At 40.3% G+C, this 22,776-nt stretch overlaps 1 protein-coding gene across 1 annotated transcript; it reads left to right on the forward strand.

Annotated features, from left to right (window-relative positions):
* Positions 1–3,761: 3,761 nt before the first annotated feature.
* Positions 3,762–22,700, forward strand: LOC139327347 (rac GTPase-activating protein 1-like). The gene is made up of 16 exons (XM_070957153.1): positions 3,762–3,921; positions 5,659–5,861; positions 6,641–6,774; positions 8,378–8,453; positions 12,628–12,660; positions 12,913–12,990; positions 13,732–13,867; positions 14,846–15,003; positions 16,074–16,229; positions 16,611–16,706; positions 18,707–18,908; positions 20,055–20,160; positions 21,405–21,537; positions 22,050–22,161; positions 22,290–22,374; positions 22,649–22,700. Exons 1-16 carry the CDS (start codon positions 3,762–3,764, stop codon positions 22,698–22,700), a joined length of 1,920 nt encoding a protein of 639 aa, XP_070813254.1.
* The last annotated feature ends 76 nt before the right edge of the window (positions 22,701–22,776 follow it).

A 22,776-nucleotide genomic window follows, 5' to 3' on the forward strand; every position in this document is an offset into this window, starting at 1 on the left:
CCAATGTTACCAGAAAACTGCAATATATAATGGGCCAGAAAGAATTGTACCAAATATATGAAGAGTAATAATATTACTCATAAGTATTTTTTATTTGGGTTGGGCTTAGATTAAGGGATGTGGTGGCCCAGTGGCTAAGATGCTGAACTTCTCGAGCAGAAGGTCGGCAGTTCAGCGGTTCGAATCCCTAGTGCCGCGTAACTGAGTGAGCTCCCGTTACTTGCCCCAGCTTCTGCCAACCTAGCAGTTTGAAAGCACGTAAAAAATGCAAGTAGAAAAATAGGGACCACCTTTGGTGGGAAGGTAACAGCGTTCCATGCGTCTTTGCCATTTAGTCATGCCGGCCACATGACCATGGAGATGTCTTTGGGCAGCGCTGGCTCTTCGGCTTTGAAACGGAGATGAGCACCGCCTCCTAGAGCTGGAAACAATTAGCAGGCATGTGCGGGGGAACCTTTACCTAAATTAGATTGAATTTAGTTGTGACCTGATTCCAACTACAGGAAAATTGTCCAACCTATTATTCTGCAAGTATGTAGATCACCACATGGATACACTATAAGTAGATCTTAAAAGCCCTGTTCCAAGGGCTTTTTAAATAGAAAAGCAGGGTTAAAATATTTAAAATTTTAAAAAAATTAAAATATTTAAAAAGGGACTTGTCTTTCTGGTAATTTTCTTTGCATTTCTTTGATAAAGAATGGTTGACAAAACTTAGCAGGCATAGGAAAAAAAGTGGAAAATATATCTTTTCTACTTGAAAGGGCTATTGTCAAATCACCATGCTTTGTTCACTTACTTTCACATGGCATTTTCTTGCAACCATCATCCAAAAACTGACATACAGATAGTCTTTGACTTACAACAGTTCATTTAGTGACCGTTCAAAGTTACAACCACACTGAAAAACGTGACTTATGATCATTTTTCACACTTATGACCATTGCAGCATCCCCACGGTCACCTGATCAAAATTCAGTTGCTTGGCAACTGATGCCTATTTATGACAATTGCAGTGTCGCACAGAGTCATGTGATCTGCTTTTGTGACCTTCTGACAAGCAAAGTCAATGGGGAAGCCAGATTTACTTAACAATGTTACTAACTTAACTGCAATGATTCACTTAACAACTGTGAAAAGAAAGGTGGTAAAATGGGGCAAAACTCACTTAACAAATGTCTCCCTTAGCAACAGAAATTTTGGGCTCAATTGTGGTTATAAGTGGAGGACTACCTGTGCTGCATTTTCACCATAGCTAGCTTTTAATTCGGATTGCAGAGATTGTTTTCAGACAGTTGTCTCCAAGTCCCAATGATCATATTATTTGAAACTGGAGTTTTTATTTATATCCATCTATATTTTGCCCTTAGAGATATGATATACTGTGACTTCTACACATTCCTTAGATAACGTAACTTTTGTAGAGTTATTATATGCATGCACATTTTAACAGATTTTTAAAATTAATGTTAAATTGTTTCCATATGTTCTTAAAGAAAAAAAACAAAATTAAAACTTAGTAACTACATAAATGCATTGATATTGTATAATAATACTGTGTAAACATATATAATATGCTGTTATGTAATCAACTAAAATAAATTGACATTGAGAGGTGCCAGTATAAAAATAATGAATTTTGCAGGACCCTATCAAACTTTCCCAGTTTCCCTTAATTGTTTAGCCTTTTTTAAAAAAATGGTTTTAAAAAATACAGCTAGAATGCTATATATCTGTGGGCACATGCTGAAGGAGGAAAGTGAATATTTTTCAGTGTTTCCTGCTAAAGCTGTGACTCTATACTATCAAGATTGACTCAGCCTTCCATCCTTCTCAGGTGGGTAAAATGAGGACCCAGATTGTTGGGGGCAATATGCTGACCGTGTAAACCGCTTAGTGAGGGCTGTAAAGCATCATATAAGTCTAAGCGCTATTGCCATTGCTGTACAATAGTTATCTTACCACATTTGCACTTGGGGAGGATCGATTCAAAATCATTTTCTACTTTGAGACCTTTTCCCACCAATCCTTCTTCCATCCTTGGTAAGCAGGAAAAAAAAATTACTTTCACAAGGCTTTTCAGCTTTTACGGGCATCTGCCTACCAGCCTCCCTGCCACACATGAAAGCAATCTTAAGAACTGGGTGACTTCTATCATCAAATGTTAGGCTAAAGGAGGGTCAGCTAGTTTGTGGCTCAGTCTGTGTTTCTGGTTGCATTTATACCCCAAACTGAATTAAAGCCATTATTTAACTAGAACTCTATGCAGCAATTTAAAACTGAATTTTGTGATTTTATGAATTGCACAGCTCTCCCAAAAGGCACTCACCTTGAGCTTCTGTTGTAGGTCACCATGTCTTCACAATAGCCACCTTAAATGAAAACAAATACTTTTTTAATTCAATTGTTCTAAAGCAATTTTTTTTAAAAAATCCACGAATCCACAAAATACAGGGCATTTAATTATTTTCATGCAATGTAATAACATTAATAAATCTGAAGGCACAAACATGCACCAAGTTTGGCCACTTCCAGCAATGGGGAAGGAGCTGGAAATTTTAAAGGAAGCCAAGAGACTCCGTTGAATCCCCCCAGTCCTCGTAATGCAACTGCCTTGATTTACCACCTTTATTTCTCGAAGCCGAAGAGGTGGGCGGGAACCGCTCTTTTTAAACCGAGGGGTCGGAGGAATTTTTTATTATTTTTTACATAACACGAGGCGTTCCGAACAGAAGGGACTGTGGGGGAAACCAACATTTGCGCCCGGATTACCATTTGGAGGTTTGGCTGCAGGGTGTGTTTGCTTACAATTCACGTTGCTCTATTGAGGGTATTTAAAAAGTGTGGAATGAGAGTTCGCCTTTTGTCTGTTCTTCCCTCCGGCCCGTTCACTTTCCAATTCCCAGCCTGGCAAGGATGGATTTTCTAGCTGAAAAACACAGGATTTCCGAGAACGAGGGAGAAAGATGATTTGAACTTCATTTCCCAGAATTTTATACAGTATGACCAGCGGATGGCTGGGTATTTCTGGGTGTGGTCATTCATTTTGAGAAGTTTTATATCAGAATATATTTTATTCTTTATACTGTTTCCTCTCTTCCCTTAAAACATTAACAGAATCCACAATGGACTGAGAAGCGGTGTCTCCACTAGATATTTGTCAGTCAAGCTGAAATTAAGTCAATCAAGTAAATATAGCAAAGTGGGGGGAGCAGGGGTGAAATCCAGCAGGTTCTGACAGGTTCTGGAGAACCGATAGCGGAAATTTTGAGTGGTTAAGAGAACTGGCAACTACCACCTCTGCCTGGCCCCAGAGTGGGGTTGGAATGGAGATTTTGCAATATCCTTCCCCCAGGAGTAGGGAGGGAATGGAGGTTTTGCAATATCCTTCCCCTCAAGTGGGGTGGGAATGGAGGTTTTGCAATATCCTTCTCCTGGAGTGGGGAGGGAATGGGGATTTTGCAGTATCCTTCCTTTGTCAGGTCCACCAAGCCACGCTCACCAAGCCACACCACGCCCACCAAGCCACGCCCACAGAACCTGTAGTAAAAAAATTTGGATTTCACCACTGGGTGGGGGGGAGTCTTTTACTCAAACATCAATTTATCCGGAAGGCAGGTGAGGAAAAAAGGCAAAATAAACTCTACAACACAAGGGAGGCTTCTGTTGCAGAATTTTTCAAGCAGTTGTGAGGTTGAGCTGGGCTACTGAAGGGAAGAAGCTGAAGACAGTCTGTTTCATAGTAGGCCTTGCCTTCTGCTATGCTTAAAGCAAAAACAGTTCATAGGCTGGTCCTGCTCTGTCATTTTAACTTCCTTCTCAATTCTTTTTTTAGCAGGATGCATCGCTTTGGACCACTGCTTATGCAGCATTTGGACCAACTCCTGGAACTTGCCAATTTCAACAGCAACGTTGAAGAAGGTGGGTTGGCTCCAGCTCACCTTCCTTTCATCTCTGTACCCACTTCCTTCCTACCTCACCTCTGAATCTGTTAGCTTTAATGATGAATTTCATTTAAGGCCTACTTGGGGCTCCAAGCCATAAAGCAACTTTATGACCTGTGGCTTTCAACTCCCAGAATTCCTGAGCCAGCCATGCTGGTTTAAGAATTCTGGGAGTTGAAGTCCACAGTTTGTAAAGTTGCCATAGTTGCCCACCCTTGCCCTAAAGTTATTGTCTGCCTCTTTTTGTGTGTCTGTTTTCTTAAGGCAAGATACAATTCTGGGTAGATCCTTCTGTTCTGCATGGTTTTTGTTGTTTGTCAGTACTCCTTTATGCAACACAGTACCGGCTAGGAAAGTAGTTTGCCTCAACCTTAGAGCTTCCAACTGTGTTGACTGGGAATTGTGAGTTTAATCTTCTGTGTAGACTGAACTGAAGGGAAGAGACATGAACTTTGTCCTAAATAATTCTCTTACTTTTCATGAGCTGTGGTGGCACAGTGGTTAGAGTGCAGTATTGCAGGCTATTTCTGCTGACTGCCAGCTGATTGCAATTTGGCAGTTCAAATCTCACCAGGTTCAAGGTTGACTCAGCCTTCCATCCTTCTGAGGTTGATAAAATGAGGACCCAAATTGTTGGGGGCAATATGCTGACTCTGTAAACTGTTTAGAGAGGGCTGTAGAGCGCTATAAAGCAGTATATAAGTCTAAGCACTATTGCTATTTGCCCTGTCCATGGAAGATTGGAATGACAAAACAATATTTGCATGTCCTTTATTTTATTTGCTGAGTGATGTGTGCCAACTTTCTGCTCACTGACTGATCAGAAATTTCAATTTTGGATTGAAATAACACTGAAGCTGCCCACACTGTATTTTTAAGTTTTGGGGTATCTATAGATGCTTCCTGTGATATTTTCTGGCTCTGTTTTATTCTTTCAGCTTTCTTGTTTAAAAGGGGATGAGTTTGGGGAGTGGATATGTTGAAGCACAGAAAGCCAGTCTCTAACTTAGTCTTTATTAAATATAGAAATGCTTTGGGCCTTACAAGCATTCTTGGAAAATAATAATAGATGACTACAAACATAATTCAGAAGATCGCAAGAACCTGGTAAATGTTGGTTGAACATTGTCCGTAAGAGCTATGTGGTTTTTCCCCTACTTTGTATGGGCTTCTGCAATTTGCCATTTGGCCTGGAAAGGATAGGGGTACCTATATCAATATAAATAAATAATACATTTAGATATTTATATTTAGGCTATTGCTTGAATAATTCTTCATTCCTTGGATTTATGTTACAATATGTATGTGCAGAATTGCATTAGCCTAACATTCCCTTCCTTCTGTGCATGCACAGAAGTGTCTGGCATGTGTGGGCAGAGCCTTCTGCCACCACCACTACCGGTTCACCAATTTGGGTAGAACCAGTAGCAACCCACCACTGCACCACTGGCATCAGTGCTTCCTTGTAGCAGGTTGGCCAGAATCTAGAAACTCTTTGATTATGTAAGGATAAGGAGAAAATTACACTTCCTATACCCCTTTTCTGACACACAGGACAACCGATTCTCTTTGTTCATTTTGACATTTTCCTTCTTAACTCATGTTATTCTTGGGTACATACAAGATACATATGTGCTTGCAAGGTTTATTTACACATAGGTAATTCTGAGCCCTTGCCATCAGATCCCGATACTGACCCCATGCATCTGTTCAGAATACCTTCAGATTGCCAAGTGTCTTGAAGAGATGCGCCAGCGATGCTGCCGGTTGGATTGTGATCTGCAGAAGGCAAGGCAGCAGTTACGCCAATCAGAATCTAAGACTTCTCTGCTGGAGGTGAAATTGAAACATGCCCGGAACCAAGTAGAAGTGGAAATGAAGAAAAGACGTTGGGCAGAAGCTGAGCTCGAAAAGCAGGTATGCGAATTTTATTCTCTGGTCAAAAACAGCATTCTCAGAATGGGAAGACTACTGTGAGTGGAAGAAGTGGGAAAATGAATAGTATCTCTTCTGTCAAGTAATAGATTTTAGGAAAAATAGCCCCTTAATCTGACAGCTATAATTGGACTTGAATTCTAGTCCAATAGCCCCTCTAGTCTTCCAGCTATAATTGGACTTGAATTCTTAATAGCAGGGGTCTCCAATCTTGGCAGCTTTAAGACTTGTGGACTTCAACTTGCAAAGCTGGCTGAAGAATTCTGGGAGTTGAAGTCCACAAGTCTTAAAGTTGCCAAAATTGGAGACCCCTGTTAATAGCACCAGGAAACATGGCCGTAGAACCATATTTAAGAGTATGAGGTTAACAGTTACCATCTTATAATAGTGTTAGTGTTAACATTTCTATCGTACCTCATTCAGTGTATCTATTGCATTTTTATATTTCTCAAAAATGTTTTTGTGTAGGATGGGTGGGGAACAATGGCCCTTTTATCATTTGTGGGCTTCAACTCCCAGAATTCCTGAGCCAACCATGCTTAACCTTATTTAAGCTTGAATCCCAGATGGCTCTGAATAAATTGTTGATGTAAAGTTAATGTAATCCTGAGAGTTCATGTGAGGTGAAAAAAGTTAATTAATCTTAGTGTAAATCCTGAGAGAACACCCATGCTCAAACCTTGTTCCAGTTGCCAGAGGCTCTCTTAAACATCATTTCATTCCTTTCATTGAGAGGATTTCTTTGTTCTCTTCCCTTCCAGGAATGTAAGTTGCAGCTTATCTATGACCACCTCATGGCAGACCCACAGATCACTCCCCTCACTGAAGATAAACATGCAGACCTGGCCATTGTTGAGAGGCTGTGTTCATGCAGTAGCCTACTGCCTAGAAAACAGTGAGTGTTAGAAGACCTAGCTTCAGTTAGAAGGCTTTGATGTGGCATTCTTGTGCATGCAATCTTACACAAGAATCATGGTCCCCAGTACCCAGACCTTCCTGTAGCAGTCCAAAATAATCTGCCTCTGGAAAGGTGATATAAATTGTCTCCCTAAGAAATATTGCATGTTAAAACACTTGAACTAAATTTGAAGTGTTTCAGTTTGGGATGACTCTGGCATACCTGGCACCCTGGATGGGGAAAATAAAGCAATGCTTATTTGTCCCTCCTCGTCTGGGACTTCTCCAGTTGCAAACAACATAAAGAAAATTATTGCAATTTTCCCAATGGATGATTGGCACTTTCCACTAGATCAAAGACATGATGGACAGTTGAAGAACATTCCCTTCTGCCCATCATGCAGCACTTTTCCTTGAGAGTTTTCCAAGTCAGGAATTCCCTTCAAAAGCAGCAGCCATGGGAGCGACAGGGAGGTGGGAAGAGCATCTGGTATTAGATCTTCCCCTCTGAGATTGGTGTTCCATCTCAACCCTGTAGAGAGGAATCAAAGTAATTCAGTGCTGCCTGGAAAGCTGCACAACTACACAGAATTGCATTCCAAGTATGGAAGAGCCACAGTGGCGCAGTGGTTAGAATGCAGTGGTGCAGGCTACTTCTGCTGACTGCTGGCTGACTGCAATTTGGCAGTTCAAATCTCAACAGGCTCAAGCTTGACTCAGCCTTCCATCCTTCCGAGGTGGGTAAAATGAGGACCCAGATTGTTGGAGGCAATAGGCAGTAAACCGCTTAGAGTGGGCTGTAAAGCACTGTAAAGTGGTATATAAGTCTAAGTGCTATTGCTATGTTATAATTTTTTTCTGAATATTAAAATTAATTGGTATAATGGATTATCTCCATAATCTCTGGTACAACTCTGTAAAATAAGTACCAGTGACAAAGGAGGAAAATTTTCAGAGATCAAGAGGGAATAAATCAACACATGGACCTTATACAGATTTGATAAATTTAAAATCAATTGTCATGTTTTAGCTTAATATGTTTTTAAAATATTTCCCTGGTTTTTCGATGATAGAGGAGAAGCAAGTAGAAATGTACAGGTAGTTCTGCCCACTTCTTGTTAGAAATATTTACTTGGACGCATGCACATAACTGAGCAAAACGTGATAGGGTTACTCCTGCATTTTCTTTAAAAAGCACCAGCATTTTATTATCTTGGTTCTTCTCAGTATTCTCACTGGATATGCCAGGGGCCAAACCTTTTCCAGGATTTCTTCTAAGTATCATGAGGAAGAAGGTCTGATTTCAGCATAGATTCTCAGGCCATTGATATTATTCTCTTAAAACATACACATGCATCTGTATTCCTGTTAGTGTACCCCAGAAACCTAGAAAGAAAGAAGCTAGGTAGCCAGTCAAGAATGTTGTAGTAGAAGATTCCTGCCCTGAGTGGGGAGGGGTGGGAGTGGGTAGCATTACCAAATTCATTGCACTTTATCATTCTGTAATTATCATTTGAGCTGTGCTTAAGTGGGACTGGGAAAACAAATGAAACATAGATAATAGATACTCATTTTGCATCCATTCTAATGTACTTTCCCAGGGGAATCTGTGCAATAGAAGAACCTGGTACCTCGATTCTATCTGACATCAGTTTTGACCACTCGGATGAGGAAGTGGTAAGTTTCATGCTTTTTTTTTTTAGGCGTGACATGGGAGAAATGAAAAGGCTTAGGCCAAAATTGCCAAGCTTTTCAAAGCTGGAGAGATGTGTTAGCAGTAGGTCTCCTGGGAAATTATTATTCTGTCCAAAATGTTCACTTGGCATGGTAGCACATATAAGAATTCCTTCTAATAGGATATCAGAGTCTACACATGGATCACAAAGAAAATTTACGATTAGTGCAGTCCACTCTACTGCACACAGTGAGTGTTGTCATAAAAAAGATGTGTAGAGAATTTTTTTCTTCTCAATGTAGCACCAGTGCATTTGATAAAGTAGGTATCTGCAGACTTTTATAATCGTTGTTGTTGTTGTTTTTGAAATTTTTTTTATTTTATTTTTTAAACATACAACATAAAATACATATTTTTAGAGCAAGGATTTGATCCGGTATAAAATAGATACAATTACTCACATTCCCTCAACCAATTTTGTTCCAAATTTTTCCATTTACATCTTTTAAAAAAAGAAAGAAAAAGAAAAGAAAAAATCTTATTCTAAACATTTGTCATTCTACTATATCACTCAAAATTCTAAACAATTATTTCCAAACAAACACCATTCCAAATCTTTGTCATTTTAACAACCAATACTTCATATATATTCCTCATTCCTAAGACCCATTACATCAAATCTATATTCTACTTCTCTTAAATGGCAGTTAGTATCCATGATCTTGACAAAGAATATTTTCCTCCTCTCTTAAAGTCATTTCAAAATCAATCAACATTTCCATCTATAATTTATTACTCCCAAAATACTTTATTTCGTTTACTTCAAGCTTGTTCTCTAATACTAATAAGTCTGAATTTAGCTGATTCATAATTTAAGTAGCTATTTCCCAGCGGTATTTTCCACCACTTCTATCTCTATTTGTTTAACTGGTTCACAGTTTGGCTTAACTATTTTCCAGTATTATCTCCTCCACTTCCTCCTAGGTTTATTTTTTGGCTGGTTCACAACTTAATCAGCTGCTTTCCAGCGATGCTTTTCTCCACTTCTAACCTTACTTATTTAGGCTGGTTCACAATATAATCTTAACCACACACCGACATTATCTCCTTCACTCCTCCTAGATTTATTATGAAACTGGTTCACAACTCAAATAGTTGCTTTCCAGCAATGCTTTCCTCCGCTCCAACCCCTATTTTTAACTGGTTCACAACTTTATTTCAGTTGATCTCCAGATATATTTTCCTCCACTCCTAACTTTTTATTTTTTGGCTAGTTCACAGTTTTGCTTTATCTGTTACCCAGCGTATGCTTTCCTCCACTCCTAACTCTATTTATTGGCTGGTTCACAGCTTTACTTTAACTTTTTTCCAGCACGTGCTTTCCTCCACTCCTAACTCTTTTTTTTTATTTTTAACTGGTTCCCAGTTTTGCTTTAACTGTTCTCCAGTATGATGCTTTCCTCCACTCCTACCTTATTTGTAAGACTGGATCACAGCTTTTCTTTCACTGTTCTCCAGAATCATGCTTCCCTCCACTCCTAACTTCATTTGTTTAGCTGGTTCATAGCATTTTGTTTTAGTTATTGTCCAGCTTTATGTTTTCCTCCATTCCTACATCTCTTATTCAGTTTTTTAACTTTAAATTAATTCACAATGTATTACCCATATTTGTTTTTCGATCCATTCTCCTCCATATCTTTTACTAATTTAAAATAAGAATTGATTTTAAAGTGACTTAAAATGTTACTTATAGAAAATAAGAAATAAGCATGGAATGAGAGAAAGCCTATGAGAGAATAGGAGCTAAGATATTTGTTGATATACAGACTTTTATAATCATTGTTGTTAGCAATAGCAATAGCATTTAGACTTACATACCACTTCACAGTGCTTTACAGCCCTCTCTAAGTGGTTTACAGAGTCAGCATATTGCCCCCAACAATCTGGATCCTCATTTTACCCACCTCAGAAGGATGGAAGGCTGAGTCAACCTTGAGCCAGTGAGAATTGAACTGCCAGTCAGCCAGCAGTCAGCAAAAGTAGCCTGCAGTACTGCATTCTAACCACTGTGCCACCATAGCTCATTGTTGTTGTATATGCTGCTCAAGTCCCAACATTCTGAGTGGTTCCAGTCTTTGATGCCACAAGACTTCGATGTTGGGGGGATAGCAAACTAACAAGACCAAGGGCTTTTGTGTGCCTCTGCTTTCTCCTGTTTTTATTACTGGGAGTGAATACCATTTTGCTGCTCCGTGCCATACTTTTAGACGTCCCTGGACACAACTATTTATGGGCTCTGCTATTCCCTTTTAACAGGTAGAGATTTGGCATAGTCAAGATCTGGGTTGAAATTGACAAGAGTCTGCCAGATTTTCTTCCAGCTTGAGGGAGAGGTTTCAGGTGCAATAGAAGGCCCTGGTGTGAAATAGAAGAAAGTATACCCATCATGCTCCTGGTAATCTTTCCATTGTCTCTGTGACTTGACACATGGTCCATTTCTGAGACCTACATTAAAGACTGGTAAATCTGTCTCCAAAAAGAGTCCATTTGATTGATGGACTCAAATAGAGGGACAGAAGATTGGCGTGGTTATCAGGTTCTCTGTGCCTGCAAGCTCCCTCCCGCTTCATTTCACATCCCACCTCTATCCATCGACTAATCAGTTAAGCTAAGTTTTTGCACTGGGGTTTTGGACCTGCCTTCCAGAAGATTTTATTCAGAAATAGTTCAAGTGCAGGTGGCTGGCACAGAGCATCTCTGAACCAGGAATCTCACTTAGGCACCAAACCCTCCCTGCTAAGCACCTGCCCTTGTTTGCCCAAGTCTACCTCATTACATATTAAGGAGAGTGATTGGGGATGGATGGCTTCTCCTACTGACTGGTGCAGTGGTGGGTTTCAAATTTTTTTACTACTGGTTCTGTGGGTGTGGCTTGATGAGTGTGGCATGGCTTGGTGGGCGTGGCATGGCTTGGTGGGCGTGGCAGGGAAAGGATACTGTAAAATCTCCATTCCCTCCCCAATCCAGGGGAAGGTTACTGCAAAATCCCCATTTTCTCCCGATCAGCTGGGACTTGGGAGGCAGAGAATAGATGGGGGTGGGGCCAATCAGAGGTGGCATTTACTGGTTCTCCGAACTACTCAAAATTTCCACTACCGGTTCTCCAAAACTGGTCAGAACCTGCTGAAACCCACCTCTGGACTGGTGACACTATTTGGAGCTGAAAACAAAGCCAGAGGAATATACCAATCACTAACAATGCATTGTGTTGCATTGTAACACAACTGTAAAGAATTGAATTGCTTGAAAGTCTGGTTCATAAAGCACTTCCTTTACAGAAGTGCAGATTATACTGATGCAATTTTCTGCCAGTTCAGGAGCTGCAGGAATTCCCATTAATGTGGCTATAAGTATAATCCTTTATTCTACATGTAAGAAAGGGAACCTGATCTGGGAAGTTTGCTCTAGTGTTTGATACTAATTATGATACTAATCTCCAAAATCCATTGCACTGCCAATTCTGTCTCAGATCTCTATCCAAACATAAGAAATATGGCAATATGATGATGCAAATCTTTCTCCCTTCTACCGGTATCTCAAATTAACTGGCATGTATCTATTATAGAAAACAAGGCTAAAGACTAGGGATGGAAGAGATTTTCATCCAGATTTATGAGGCTGGAATGTTAGGAATGGAAAAATAATTTTACTTTCAAACTGATTTACTTGAGTTCAACGCTTTTGATTTCCAGTATACTTCATTGTAAAGTATGGGTTACATCTAACAACATAATTTTAATGTAAGCTGCCAAAGTAAAATGAAATAAAGATTACTATACTTACTCAAAACAGTTATTACTCCAGACAGTAAAAATTAAAAACAATTATTTATTGAGGCTTCCAGAATGTGTGATGTCTATTAAATTAAGCCTCACCTATGTATGTTAGCCATTGGAAGCAATTTGTGCCATTTAGAGCCAGCGAATGTATTAAGGAATTGATCAAGGTCTGAAGATGGTAGGTAGCTAGAGTCTTTGTGTGCTTCCAAAATGCTGAATATATGGTGTAAAACAAAGCTTGAAGGATTTATTTAGAAATTATTGTTATTGTAAGTAACTTGTGAAGTAACATGTCCTCCCTCAAGCTTCTTTTTTTGTTTGTTTCTTTGTCTTCAAGGATGTAAAGATGATTAAAAGCAAAAACAGAGTGGTAAGTGAAAAATATCATGGCGGAATATTTGTTTGTTTGTCTTGTTTCCTGCAACAATCAAACAATTCTCAGCAGCTTACAAGTGCACTATTGCTGGACAGGGGGAAGGCAGAATTTTATACATGTACATGTGTGCAACCACAATGTTTTTTAACTTCAAATCTCTGAAAAGTTTGACATCTACCCCGATTTATACTTCCCTGTAATAAGCTCATGCGGCTTTCATGCTTACAATTTTTTTTTTCCTTCCAGCGTCTCTCCCTGGCTCCCCTGGTTCAGCCAGCGGTAGCAGCCAAGCACTCACAGCATTCTGGAGCATTTACTAACAATGTACGTATCCATCAATCGATGCATGAGTGAGAAGGTATTCAAGATGTAAGCTGCTATTCTTGCCATTACCAGCTTAAACCTGCTATTTCACTGAACGGCTGTGCAAAGAAATGAGATAATGTGATATGGCAAAGCAGGAACTTAAATATGACTTCAAATAAGGTATGGAAGGATCAAGTGAAAAGGAGAGCCCTCTTAAATCCTGATTGGTATGATCACTAAGCTATAAAGGCCATCATTCAACATCAAGCCTGGTGATTGATTGATCCTTATCAGTCCACCTGGGGATTGTCATTATAGTCTTCTGTAATGTTTCTCTGGCAACCATTTGGTCTATCCCGATAAGAGTTTTGTGCTCCCTCCAAGATAATCCAAGAGCTGGCTCCTGGCTCTTATCAGCTTGGTTCCTCACCTCTACTCCATCCACTCAATTTAGACACATACATGTTAGTTTGTGCCCTACTTCTTTATTTGGTCAGTTCTAATTAGGCCATTACCTGTATATATATGTTGTTCAGCCTTGTCTTTCTTATTTGGATAAGTTCAGCTATGTCATCATCTGAACTAATATGTAAACATGTTGTGCAACTATGGCCTGCAAGCCTATACATCTCACTGATTAAATTAAACCCAGGCCTGTGTTTCTGCCATATGAAATCTGTTATGTATATAAGGATCTGCATGTTTCTTTTTTTCCACATACTGTCCTTCTTTCCTTTCCTCCCTTCCAATTCTTGCCAGGTGAAGGAATTACCTCTGGTGACCTTGAGACCTAGAGCCAGTGGTGGCAGACGAAGCCTTGCCCACAGTTTATCATCCAACGCTGTGCCACTCCATTGTCAATCCCAGCTGCATGGTTCAATTTCCACACACTCAGGTGTCCATTCCCCCTTCAGTTCCTTGGGGTGGGGGGTTGTGGTGACCCATATTGAAATTGAATAGGTATGATAAGTGAAAGAGCATTGTCAGAAGGTCTAACAATTATGCAAGAAAATTACCTCCTCCTTCTGATCTGTATTTGATGGGTGTTTCCAAGGGACTGTAGCAATGAATGGCAGCATATGAAAGGGCAGGTTTATAATCTCTTATTGTTTAAGTGTAATTTAGAGCAGTTGCATCAGAGGCTTTTTTGTACTCTCTGCTTTTCTTCTGCTATTTCAGCACCTTTTAAGGAAGAAAATGTATCTGAGCTAGAAGCAGAGAAAGATCCAAACTCGAAATCGTATCTGTGATTGAATTCATATACTGTATGTCATTCAGTCACAAGATGATTTGCTTGTCAATGAAAAAGCATGTTGTGTGACTTATGGGTTGTAAACCCAAAGGTTGTGGTTTAGTTCAGTGTGTAAACCTTGCTTAGGAGTCAGTCTCCAATAACAATTTCAAGTGTAAAGTTTTTGTTCTCTTAAGAATTTTGCAACTCCAGTGGGTATACACAGGAGGAAAGGGCTTGTGGTTTGGGTCTCCTTTCTGGGCAACCTCACTGGTGGGATCCTGGACTTCATACATGTGTTGAGATCTTGCCAAATATTCAGCCTACCCTCTCGCTTCTCTGCTGCTTGGCAATTTAATTGTCCCTGTGTTCCTCAGTGCTCAAGGGAAAGGTTCGAGAACTTTCTCCAGCTTAACCATTATTTGTTCATATTGAGCAATTCCACTGAGGTCTTAGCTGGAGACTCTTGAACACAAAGCTTCTTCCCCTTCCCCCGTCTCCGGTGAAATAGGCAATGTGAGGTAGAAATGTAGGCTAATTCATGGTTCAGTCAAGTATTGGAAGAAAGTTGAGTAGAATAGAAGGATGAGTCTTCCCTTTGTATATATTCCTCATGCTGAATGTGGAACTTTTTCTTCACAGAGCTCACTTCTATCAGGAATAGCACTGATGAATCTGGTAGACAAAATAGCCAGATTGGAAGCAAGACCATTGGACATACCTCCAGGGAAACTATTGGTGCCTTCATTCATTCATCGGGAATGCCACCACTCCAGCAACACCAATTTGCTTCCAAAATGGTAACCACTTATTTTAAGAATAAAAAGTAATCTATTTATTGCAATGCAGAATTAGAGTTTCCAACATGAATTTCCAATTGCTTGAAGGTTAATGTTTTAACCAAGCAAATCAGTATTTAGTGACTGGGATGTGGTTGTTTTTCACTTAGCCAATTATATCATGGCCATTTTTCTATGTTCAATTAAACCTTTTTTCCCTTTAGCCTCTCATAGAACCCTACCTAGTTTGAAAAACCTGGACTAGACTACTACAGTCAGGGGTCCTTGGTGCAATCTGTGCTTGCTTGTTTTCTTGCAGACGTTTCATTACCCTAACTAGGTAACATCATCAGTGCTACGTAGTAAGGAGTGCTGTTTGCTGTCAGTTTATATTCTGGTGTCTTGCCTGTATGTGTGGGGGCGGTCTTAGAGATTCTTTGGTTGGGCTATTTACTAATAATGGCTCTTTGACAGTTTCTTGATTGGGGTATTACTTAATAGATTGTTGGTCTGAAGTTGACCTTGGAGTTAAATCTAACATGATCTGAGGGCTGATTATTGGTGGAGAGGGGCTGGAGTCTTTTTCTCTTTTGGGCAGGGTGATCGTCTGTTTTGCATAATATATAGATATTGTTAATGTCTATTGATGGCCTATTTGTCAGAGTGCCAGACTTCTAGAAATTCCCTGACATTTTGGGATTTGGCCTGCTCTAGGATTGTCACATTTTCCCTATTACAGTCATTCCAGGTTGTCTCTATGCTAACATTTTTTGGGGGGTGGGGGAATGTCTACTCACTTCCAGAACTGTACAGCTAAGGTAATGTGTAGCTTGGCTTTAAGACCTGTGTTACTTCAGTGGTAACTTAAGGATTGCTCACAAGTAAAACTCCCCTAGGCTTTCCTTCGACAGCTTTCTCCAAAGTGTAGAGAACACGAACATTCTGAGATTTCAAAGAAAGAGAATATTGGGCTGAAGGGCAAGGTTACAGTTTAGATTTGTCTATTTTAGAAATAGCCGGAGCTGTAGGGGCCCAATGCCATCTTCTTTTTCCTGTGCTGTATTCATCTTCTTTCTTGTCCTCTGTCCTAGGTGATTCGTCTGGACTGGTGTGTCGTTTGCAAATCCCGCCTGCGCTTCGGGAGGATGGCACTGAAATGTCGTTCGTGTCAGCTTCTAATGCATCCAGAGTGCAAAGAACAGTGTCCCTCGCCGTGTGTGCCAGGTGCCCACTCCAGAGTGAAAAAGGTGAGGAAACTCCTCAAATGGTAAAGTCATCCTCAAGCCAAACTTAACTTCTGGTGATTACATGAACTCTGCAGCTACCTTGGCAATAATGTGAAAGCCGTTTATCAGGGGTGTTTTGTTTTCCTCAATAATTTGCTTCCTTTTGCAGCCCTAGAACTTCCAGGTGATCTTCAGTTCCTAGTTGCTTATTGTTCTTTGAGATTATCCAAGGTCAGCTAAGTGCTGCCACCTGATGGCAAAACCCCAGCATATCTTTGAATTTGTTTTTATTTCCCCGATTCTTCCATTTGGAGGGGAGACATTGCCTTGGTAAAAAAACAGTTTTGGGAATTGAGATCTGATGCAAAGAGGTCTCTGAAGTCTGCCCCATCTCTTCCCTAGGATATACTAGCTGATTTTGCACCTTCCAAGCCACCTCTGGTGCCCCCCATTGTGGTTCAGTGTGTGGTTCAAATCGAGAAACGTGGCCTGCAAGAGGTAAGTGGAATCCAGAGGAAAGGTGGGCAAAAATAAGCTATGAAATGTTGATGGAACTTCAGTTCATTATATAGTCTTTGCTTTGCTCTGCAGATAATTCCCACTCCCTGTTGATTTTTTTAAAATCTTTACTGAATTCTCTGCTGTAGCTATTTGAATATAGAGCTAGGGTATCTGAATATAGAGTTAGAGTTAGGTTAGCCCTTTGGATCCAATAGGTATATGGGATCCATGTTCTCAAATGGTATATTTTTAATGTAATAGGGAGTAGAAATTATTAAATATGTGTACAGAGAAGAGTCATGTTAACTGTACCTAATGTAACGGGTGACCTTTGGAGAATGCGGCAAGGAAATGCAGACAAGAGAGGCAGGACATTGCAGTACTTTTAATGGTCAGAGAAGGAAACTTAGGAAGGACCCACCCTAAGGAATCAAGCAGTTTAAAGTAGAGGCAGGAAATTTGTGCCTTCAGACTTGCAATGTTAAAGTTAATGTAGCCTTACAACAAAATAGAATGAGTTCATCTACTTGTGTTTGCTGTCTGGTTTAACTGGGGGGGGGGGATGATAGATTAATTCACTTTCTTTGAAAATAAATTGCGTATTTTTTGGCTTTGAAGTATCAGGCCTCTGAGAGGTACCAGTCAAATATGCTCTTCCTGTCAGGGAATAAACTGTCTTTATCTTGTGATGGTCCTTTCCCCTCCCATCTTGTGATGGGAAAGAACAGAACATTCAAACAGTGAGACTCTAAGCTTGCCCATTTTTTTTCCTGAGATGGTCTCAAATTTTACAAAATATTATAAAACAACTTTATTTAGTGGGCTTCAGAACATTGGAAAAAATATTTATAGCTTTATTGAATGTTGTTTTCTTCTACAGAATACAAGGAGAAAGGGATCTATTGTAGATCAGTGGAATTAGCAATACTTCCATTATTGAAAATCAAAGCAATGGGATTTTTTCCCTTTATCATAGCTTTCTTTTCCAAACCTAAATAAATGGTTTTCCTCTTTCACAGAAACTAAGTTTTTCATCCTTGCTTAGACAGTTTACAAAAGTGGGAAAAAAATACCCCCAAGGAATGCTTCTATATACCAGTAATATAATCTGGATGAACCAATTTACTGTGAATATCTTACTTATGAGAATAATTTTTGGTAAACATTGCGTAGGTAGCATGAGAGTCCCTAGTTGAATGCAACACATTTCTCAAAGGCAATTCTGCTGTAGAGACAAGATCATACCAAGAAGTCCTAGGAAATTAAGGGAAGAAATGTTGATCATGAAAGCCCCTTTTTTAAAAAAAACCATACGCTTCGTGTTCTGTGATATTCAGTCCAGAAGAAGTAATTGTCTACTCTGCTTGAGAGAACATGTGTTATATCAGCCCTCCTTTATTAGACCTTCTCCATTGCTTCTGCCTCCTGCCCTCTGCTGACTATGTAAACAGTCTTTCAATTGATATTTTGTTGTTTATAAAATGTGGATCTCTACATCAAATTCTCTAAACACTGAGAGGTTTACCCCCCACCCTCCGCTCTCTCTGCTCTATATTTTTTAATGTAGTTTCTCATCTTTTTCCTTTTCATGTTTCAGTGCTGCTGATCGTGTTCAGTTTTTTAACCCAGCTCTGCTGCATGATCTCTGGAAAAGACACAGCCCCGTGAAAAAGTTGCAAACAGGTGTTGCATTTTCCCCCTTGTGCTCTGAAGTATGTTGGGAGATCAAATCCTGCACTTCGCCGCCCTTGAATTTAATGAATCTGTTTCTCTTCAGCAGCTGTTGTTTGTTTTTGTCTTGCATTTGCTAGGAATCTCTTTAGGATTTTCATAACTTCTTCTCTCCTTTAATTAGATATCTTCCCCTTCTCTGAGGGGATAGCACTCTGATTTTTGACTGATGTCATTGATTGTAACTCAGCAATTGCCTAGGTTCAACTGCAGTGGATTTTCAACATCCTTATAATTATTTCTCTTGTCTTGTTGCTCACTTCTAGGCTGGACTGTACAGAGTGCCTGGGGCAGAACCCCTTGTGCATGAATGGAAGTACAAATTGCTCTCTGCCCAAGGAGCTCTTCCCTCCCTCGACCTTGTGACTGATGTGCATGTGATCTGTAGCATCCTCAAGGATTTCCTGAGGAATCTGAAAGAGCCTTTGGTTACCTTTTGCCTGCACTCTGCCTTCCTGCAGGCAGCAGGTAAGTTGGGATGGGATTCTCAGATAAAGCTCTGGAGTGGAAGTGACCAAGGGGAACATGGGTGATGTAGGATATGACCAGGGTGAGCCTGAGGGTGAGGGAGGGGTCAAACGTATCATCAGTTTGGAGTGTCTATCAGGGGTGAAATCTAAAATTTGTTACTACTGGTTCTGTGGGCGTGGCTTGGTGGTGGTGGGTAATGTGACTGGGTGGGCGTGGCCAACTTTTTTTTTTTTTTTTTACTTTTAAAAGCATTTTTTCTACAACCTCTTCAGCCAAAGAGGTTGCAGAAAAAAATGCTTTTAGAAGCCTCTGATGATCAGGCAACTCAGCTGGGATCGCCAGAGGCTGTTAAAGGCATTTTTGTTTCTACCACCTCTTTGGCCGAAGAGGTTGTAGAAAAAAATGCTTTTAGAAGCCTCTGATGATCCCAGCTGAGCCGCGCAATCATCAGAGGCTTTTTTTTAATTTTAAAAGTATTTTTTAAGCCGAAGAGGTTGTAGAAAAAATGCTTTTAAAAGTTTAAAAAACAGCCTCTTGATGATCACGCTGCTCAGCTGGGCATGATGGGGGGGGGGGCGCGGCGCAGGGATTTTTGCTACTGGTTCTCCGAACCACCCGTCACCATCGCTACCGGATCAGGTGATCCGGTCCGAACCGGGAGCATTTCATCCCTGGATCAAATGCATCATCAGTTTGGAGTTTCTATGTCCCTGTAAGAGACTTAAGTCCAGCCCCCCCCCCCCACCCGCCCCCCCCTTGAAGTCTGTTGACTCTTTTCTGGTGCCAATTCACCTTGACCATTAGTAGACCATATGTCAGCGTTCCAGAAACAAGAAGCTTACATGCTGCCACCATATTCTTGGGTACAGGTAACATGAAATAAACCTGTAGTATTTTTTGAAGTCTATCCTGGTTCTGATTTCTTGTAACTGACATTGCTCGATTCTTGGAAATCTTTTAGTTTCTTCCTGGATCACTGTACAGTTAGAGTGCTATGCCTTAAGTGATTCTAGTGTTATGCCTTAAGTGATTCATTAGGGAAAATGGGTCATTCATGAAAAAAGGAGTGAGGTTAAATGGCTGAACACTCTGGATGACTTCAAAAGGCATAAAGGATTTGCATCACCGTTTCTTTCCACTCAGAAATTCTGGATGAATCTGCCTGCCATACTGAACTCTGCAGCGTTGTCATGAAGTTGCCCCTGACTAATAGAGACACGCTAGCGTTTCTCATGCTCCATCTGCATAGGTGAGCACAAATTTTAAGCTTGGAAAGGAAAACCTTAGGATCAGAGAGCTGGGAGAGACCTGGCCACCCAGTCCAGTTTCCTGCTTGATGCAGAAAAAAAAAAAATTAGAACATTTTCTGCCGACTTGCATCTGTCATCCACAAGCTTCAAGTTCTTCAATGGAGGTAGAATCACCTTCTTTTACAAAATAACTGGAACACGAACTTGCACAGGTGTTTTGTCTGACTTGCCAGAAGAATAACAACACTGCTTATTTAGCTCAATCTGTAATGCAGGAGCAGCTATTTTCATAATTGTAATTTTATTGAGAGGGATTGCATGGTTAAGATTGTAATGATATATGTTCCTTCCCATCAGACACATTTTTAAAGCCAAGCACTAGCACAACTACTTGGCAGAGAGCCATATTTTAAAACTTTTTTTTCCTTGTGAAAGCAGTTGCTCACAGAAGCTGTCACAACATCTAGTTGAGCCTATCCCAATATTTTGCTTTCTAGATTTGCTGAAATGAAATCTCGAACTTTCCTGCCATCATGACTATAGTTGTTGAAATTACATTGAAGCATAGTTGTTATTTACTATACCTACTATATACAGTATGAACCATGGTGGCGCAGTGGTTAGAGTGCAGTACTGCAGGCTACTTCTGCTGACTGCCGGCTGACTGCAATTTGGCAGTTCAAATCTCACCAGGCTCAAAGTTGACTCAGCCTTCCATCCTTCTGAGGTGGGTAAAATGAGGACCCAGATTGTTGGGGGCAATATGCTGACTCTGAAAACCACTTAGAGAGGGGCTGTAAAGCACTGCCAGATGCCTAAATTGCAGTGACATGATTGGGCGGGGAGGGGGCAGCACAACATTTTATGGCAGCCAGAAGTGCTTTACCCTTTCAGAGGCAGTCATAATTTCAAATGGTTGTTAAGTGACACATCACTAAACAGTAACTGCCTATAACTGTTTTAAAACTCATTCAGACTTCATGATCTCCTATCGCAAAAGTATGGTTTTCATTCAGACTGTAGATACCTTCAGCATTCTAAAGGAAAAGGAAAGATTTCTAGGTTTAGATACTAGCCTTGAACTAAACTGGGCTTCATGTGTTAATTCAAATCCTTCACCGTAGTGTGTAAAACAGCTTTTCCCATCACATACACATATTAGGAATGGCTAATGATATGCAGCGGAAATGCTTTTGCTGTAGTATGGGTTACTGTTTCCATGGATCCATATCTCCATTTATAGGGTCATGCAAAGCCCCGATTGTCGAATGGACCGCCATAACTTGGCACGTATCTTTGGACCACCGCTAGTCGGACACAGCACTCCCAGCCCCAGCCCACTTGCCATTATGGAAGACACACCACGCCAGTTCCTGGTAACATCTGTGACCTCTCTCCAATTTCTTTCAGCTTTCAGTGGCTCATCACTGCACAATGCTCAGTCTTTATCAGAAATGCTTCTGATTTTATAGGATTAATTCCTTTGTTATGGTAATAACTTATCTCTTGTGGGATGGGTTGGGATAATATAGCTTCTTTTAAATGTGAGAAGAAGGCAAGACTTGGTAGCTGGGTTAGTGAATATTCTTCTTAACTTCCTTTTTTTGCTTTTGAGATTTCACAGAGCATTATTTGAATAATTCATTGATTAAATTTAAATGCCATCCATCTCTCTGTTGAAGTGACTCTGGGTGGTTATTTGTATTATTCCTCTCTATCATGATCAAATGTTTTCGGCTTCGTGCTTGTGCGAGGAAAGCACAATATCTATATCTGTATCTAATCATATAGTTTGAGATATGTGTCAGCTAAAGAACCAAGGGGGACAGAAAAAGAAGGGGAAGGAATTAGGAGGGAGACAGAGGCTGATGTTATTTCCTTTCTATAGGTCGTCTCCCATCTCCTAGCATTGCCACTCAAATTTTGGAAGCATTTTATAGAAGAAGAGCAAGAAAACCTGGTCCCATCAGTACATCAGCCCATTGTAATGAATGAACAAGGTGAGTTAATTCAAATATAAGGCATGGGGAACATTGCTGTTTTGATCATCTTGAAACCATGTTAAGGGAATGAGCCTAATGTTCCCTGACCAGCATAGACCAGCTTTTCCATCCACTTGTTTTCCCAGAGGCCAACACTGTCCAGTTGAGTCCAGAAAATGCCTGCTTTCCAAACAAGCTTCGTAACTGCATGGGCACAGCTTTGCCACCTTTGTGAGTATTACACTAAAAGATAATGTAAAGCTTGGCTAGATGTAATGGAATGGCGGCATTGATCAAACCATACTGGAAAAGGTGAGATAACACTCAGTATTAAGGCTCACTGTATAAAACGTGTCCCTTCACATCCAGTGCCAAACCTTTATTCATTGGGTTGCATTTGACCTCTTTCGATCTGCCAGCAGTACCATTATTAGTGGAATGACTGTATGATTGTAGAGGACATGTTCATTCTTGGTTTATTTTTTTTATTCTTGTCTTCTGACAGGAATGTCTCCCATGCCAAAAAGATGGGGAGATTCTTACCGCTTCCAAAATAAGGAGCTACTCAAGGTGGCCATTTCTTCTGATTGCTAATGAAGGGTGTGCTCATCACTTGGTGGTTGCATCATTCTT

The sequence above is a fragment of the Pituophis catenifer genome, unplaced genomic scaffold (genome assembly GCF_029215685.1).
Source record: "Pituophis catenifer annectens isolate HBS135680 unplaced genomic scaffold, rPitCat1.0.hap2 SCAF_1, whole genome shotgun sequence".
Lineage (NCBI taxonomy): Eukaryota > Metazoa > Chordata > Lepidosauria > Squamata > Colubridae > Pituophis > Pituophis catenifer.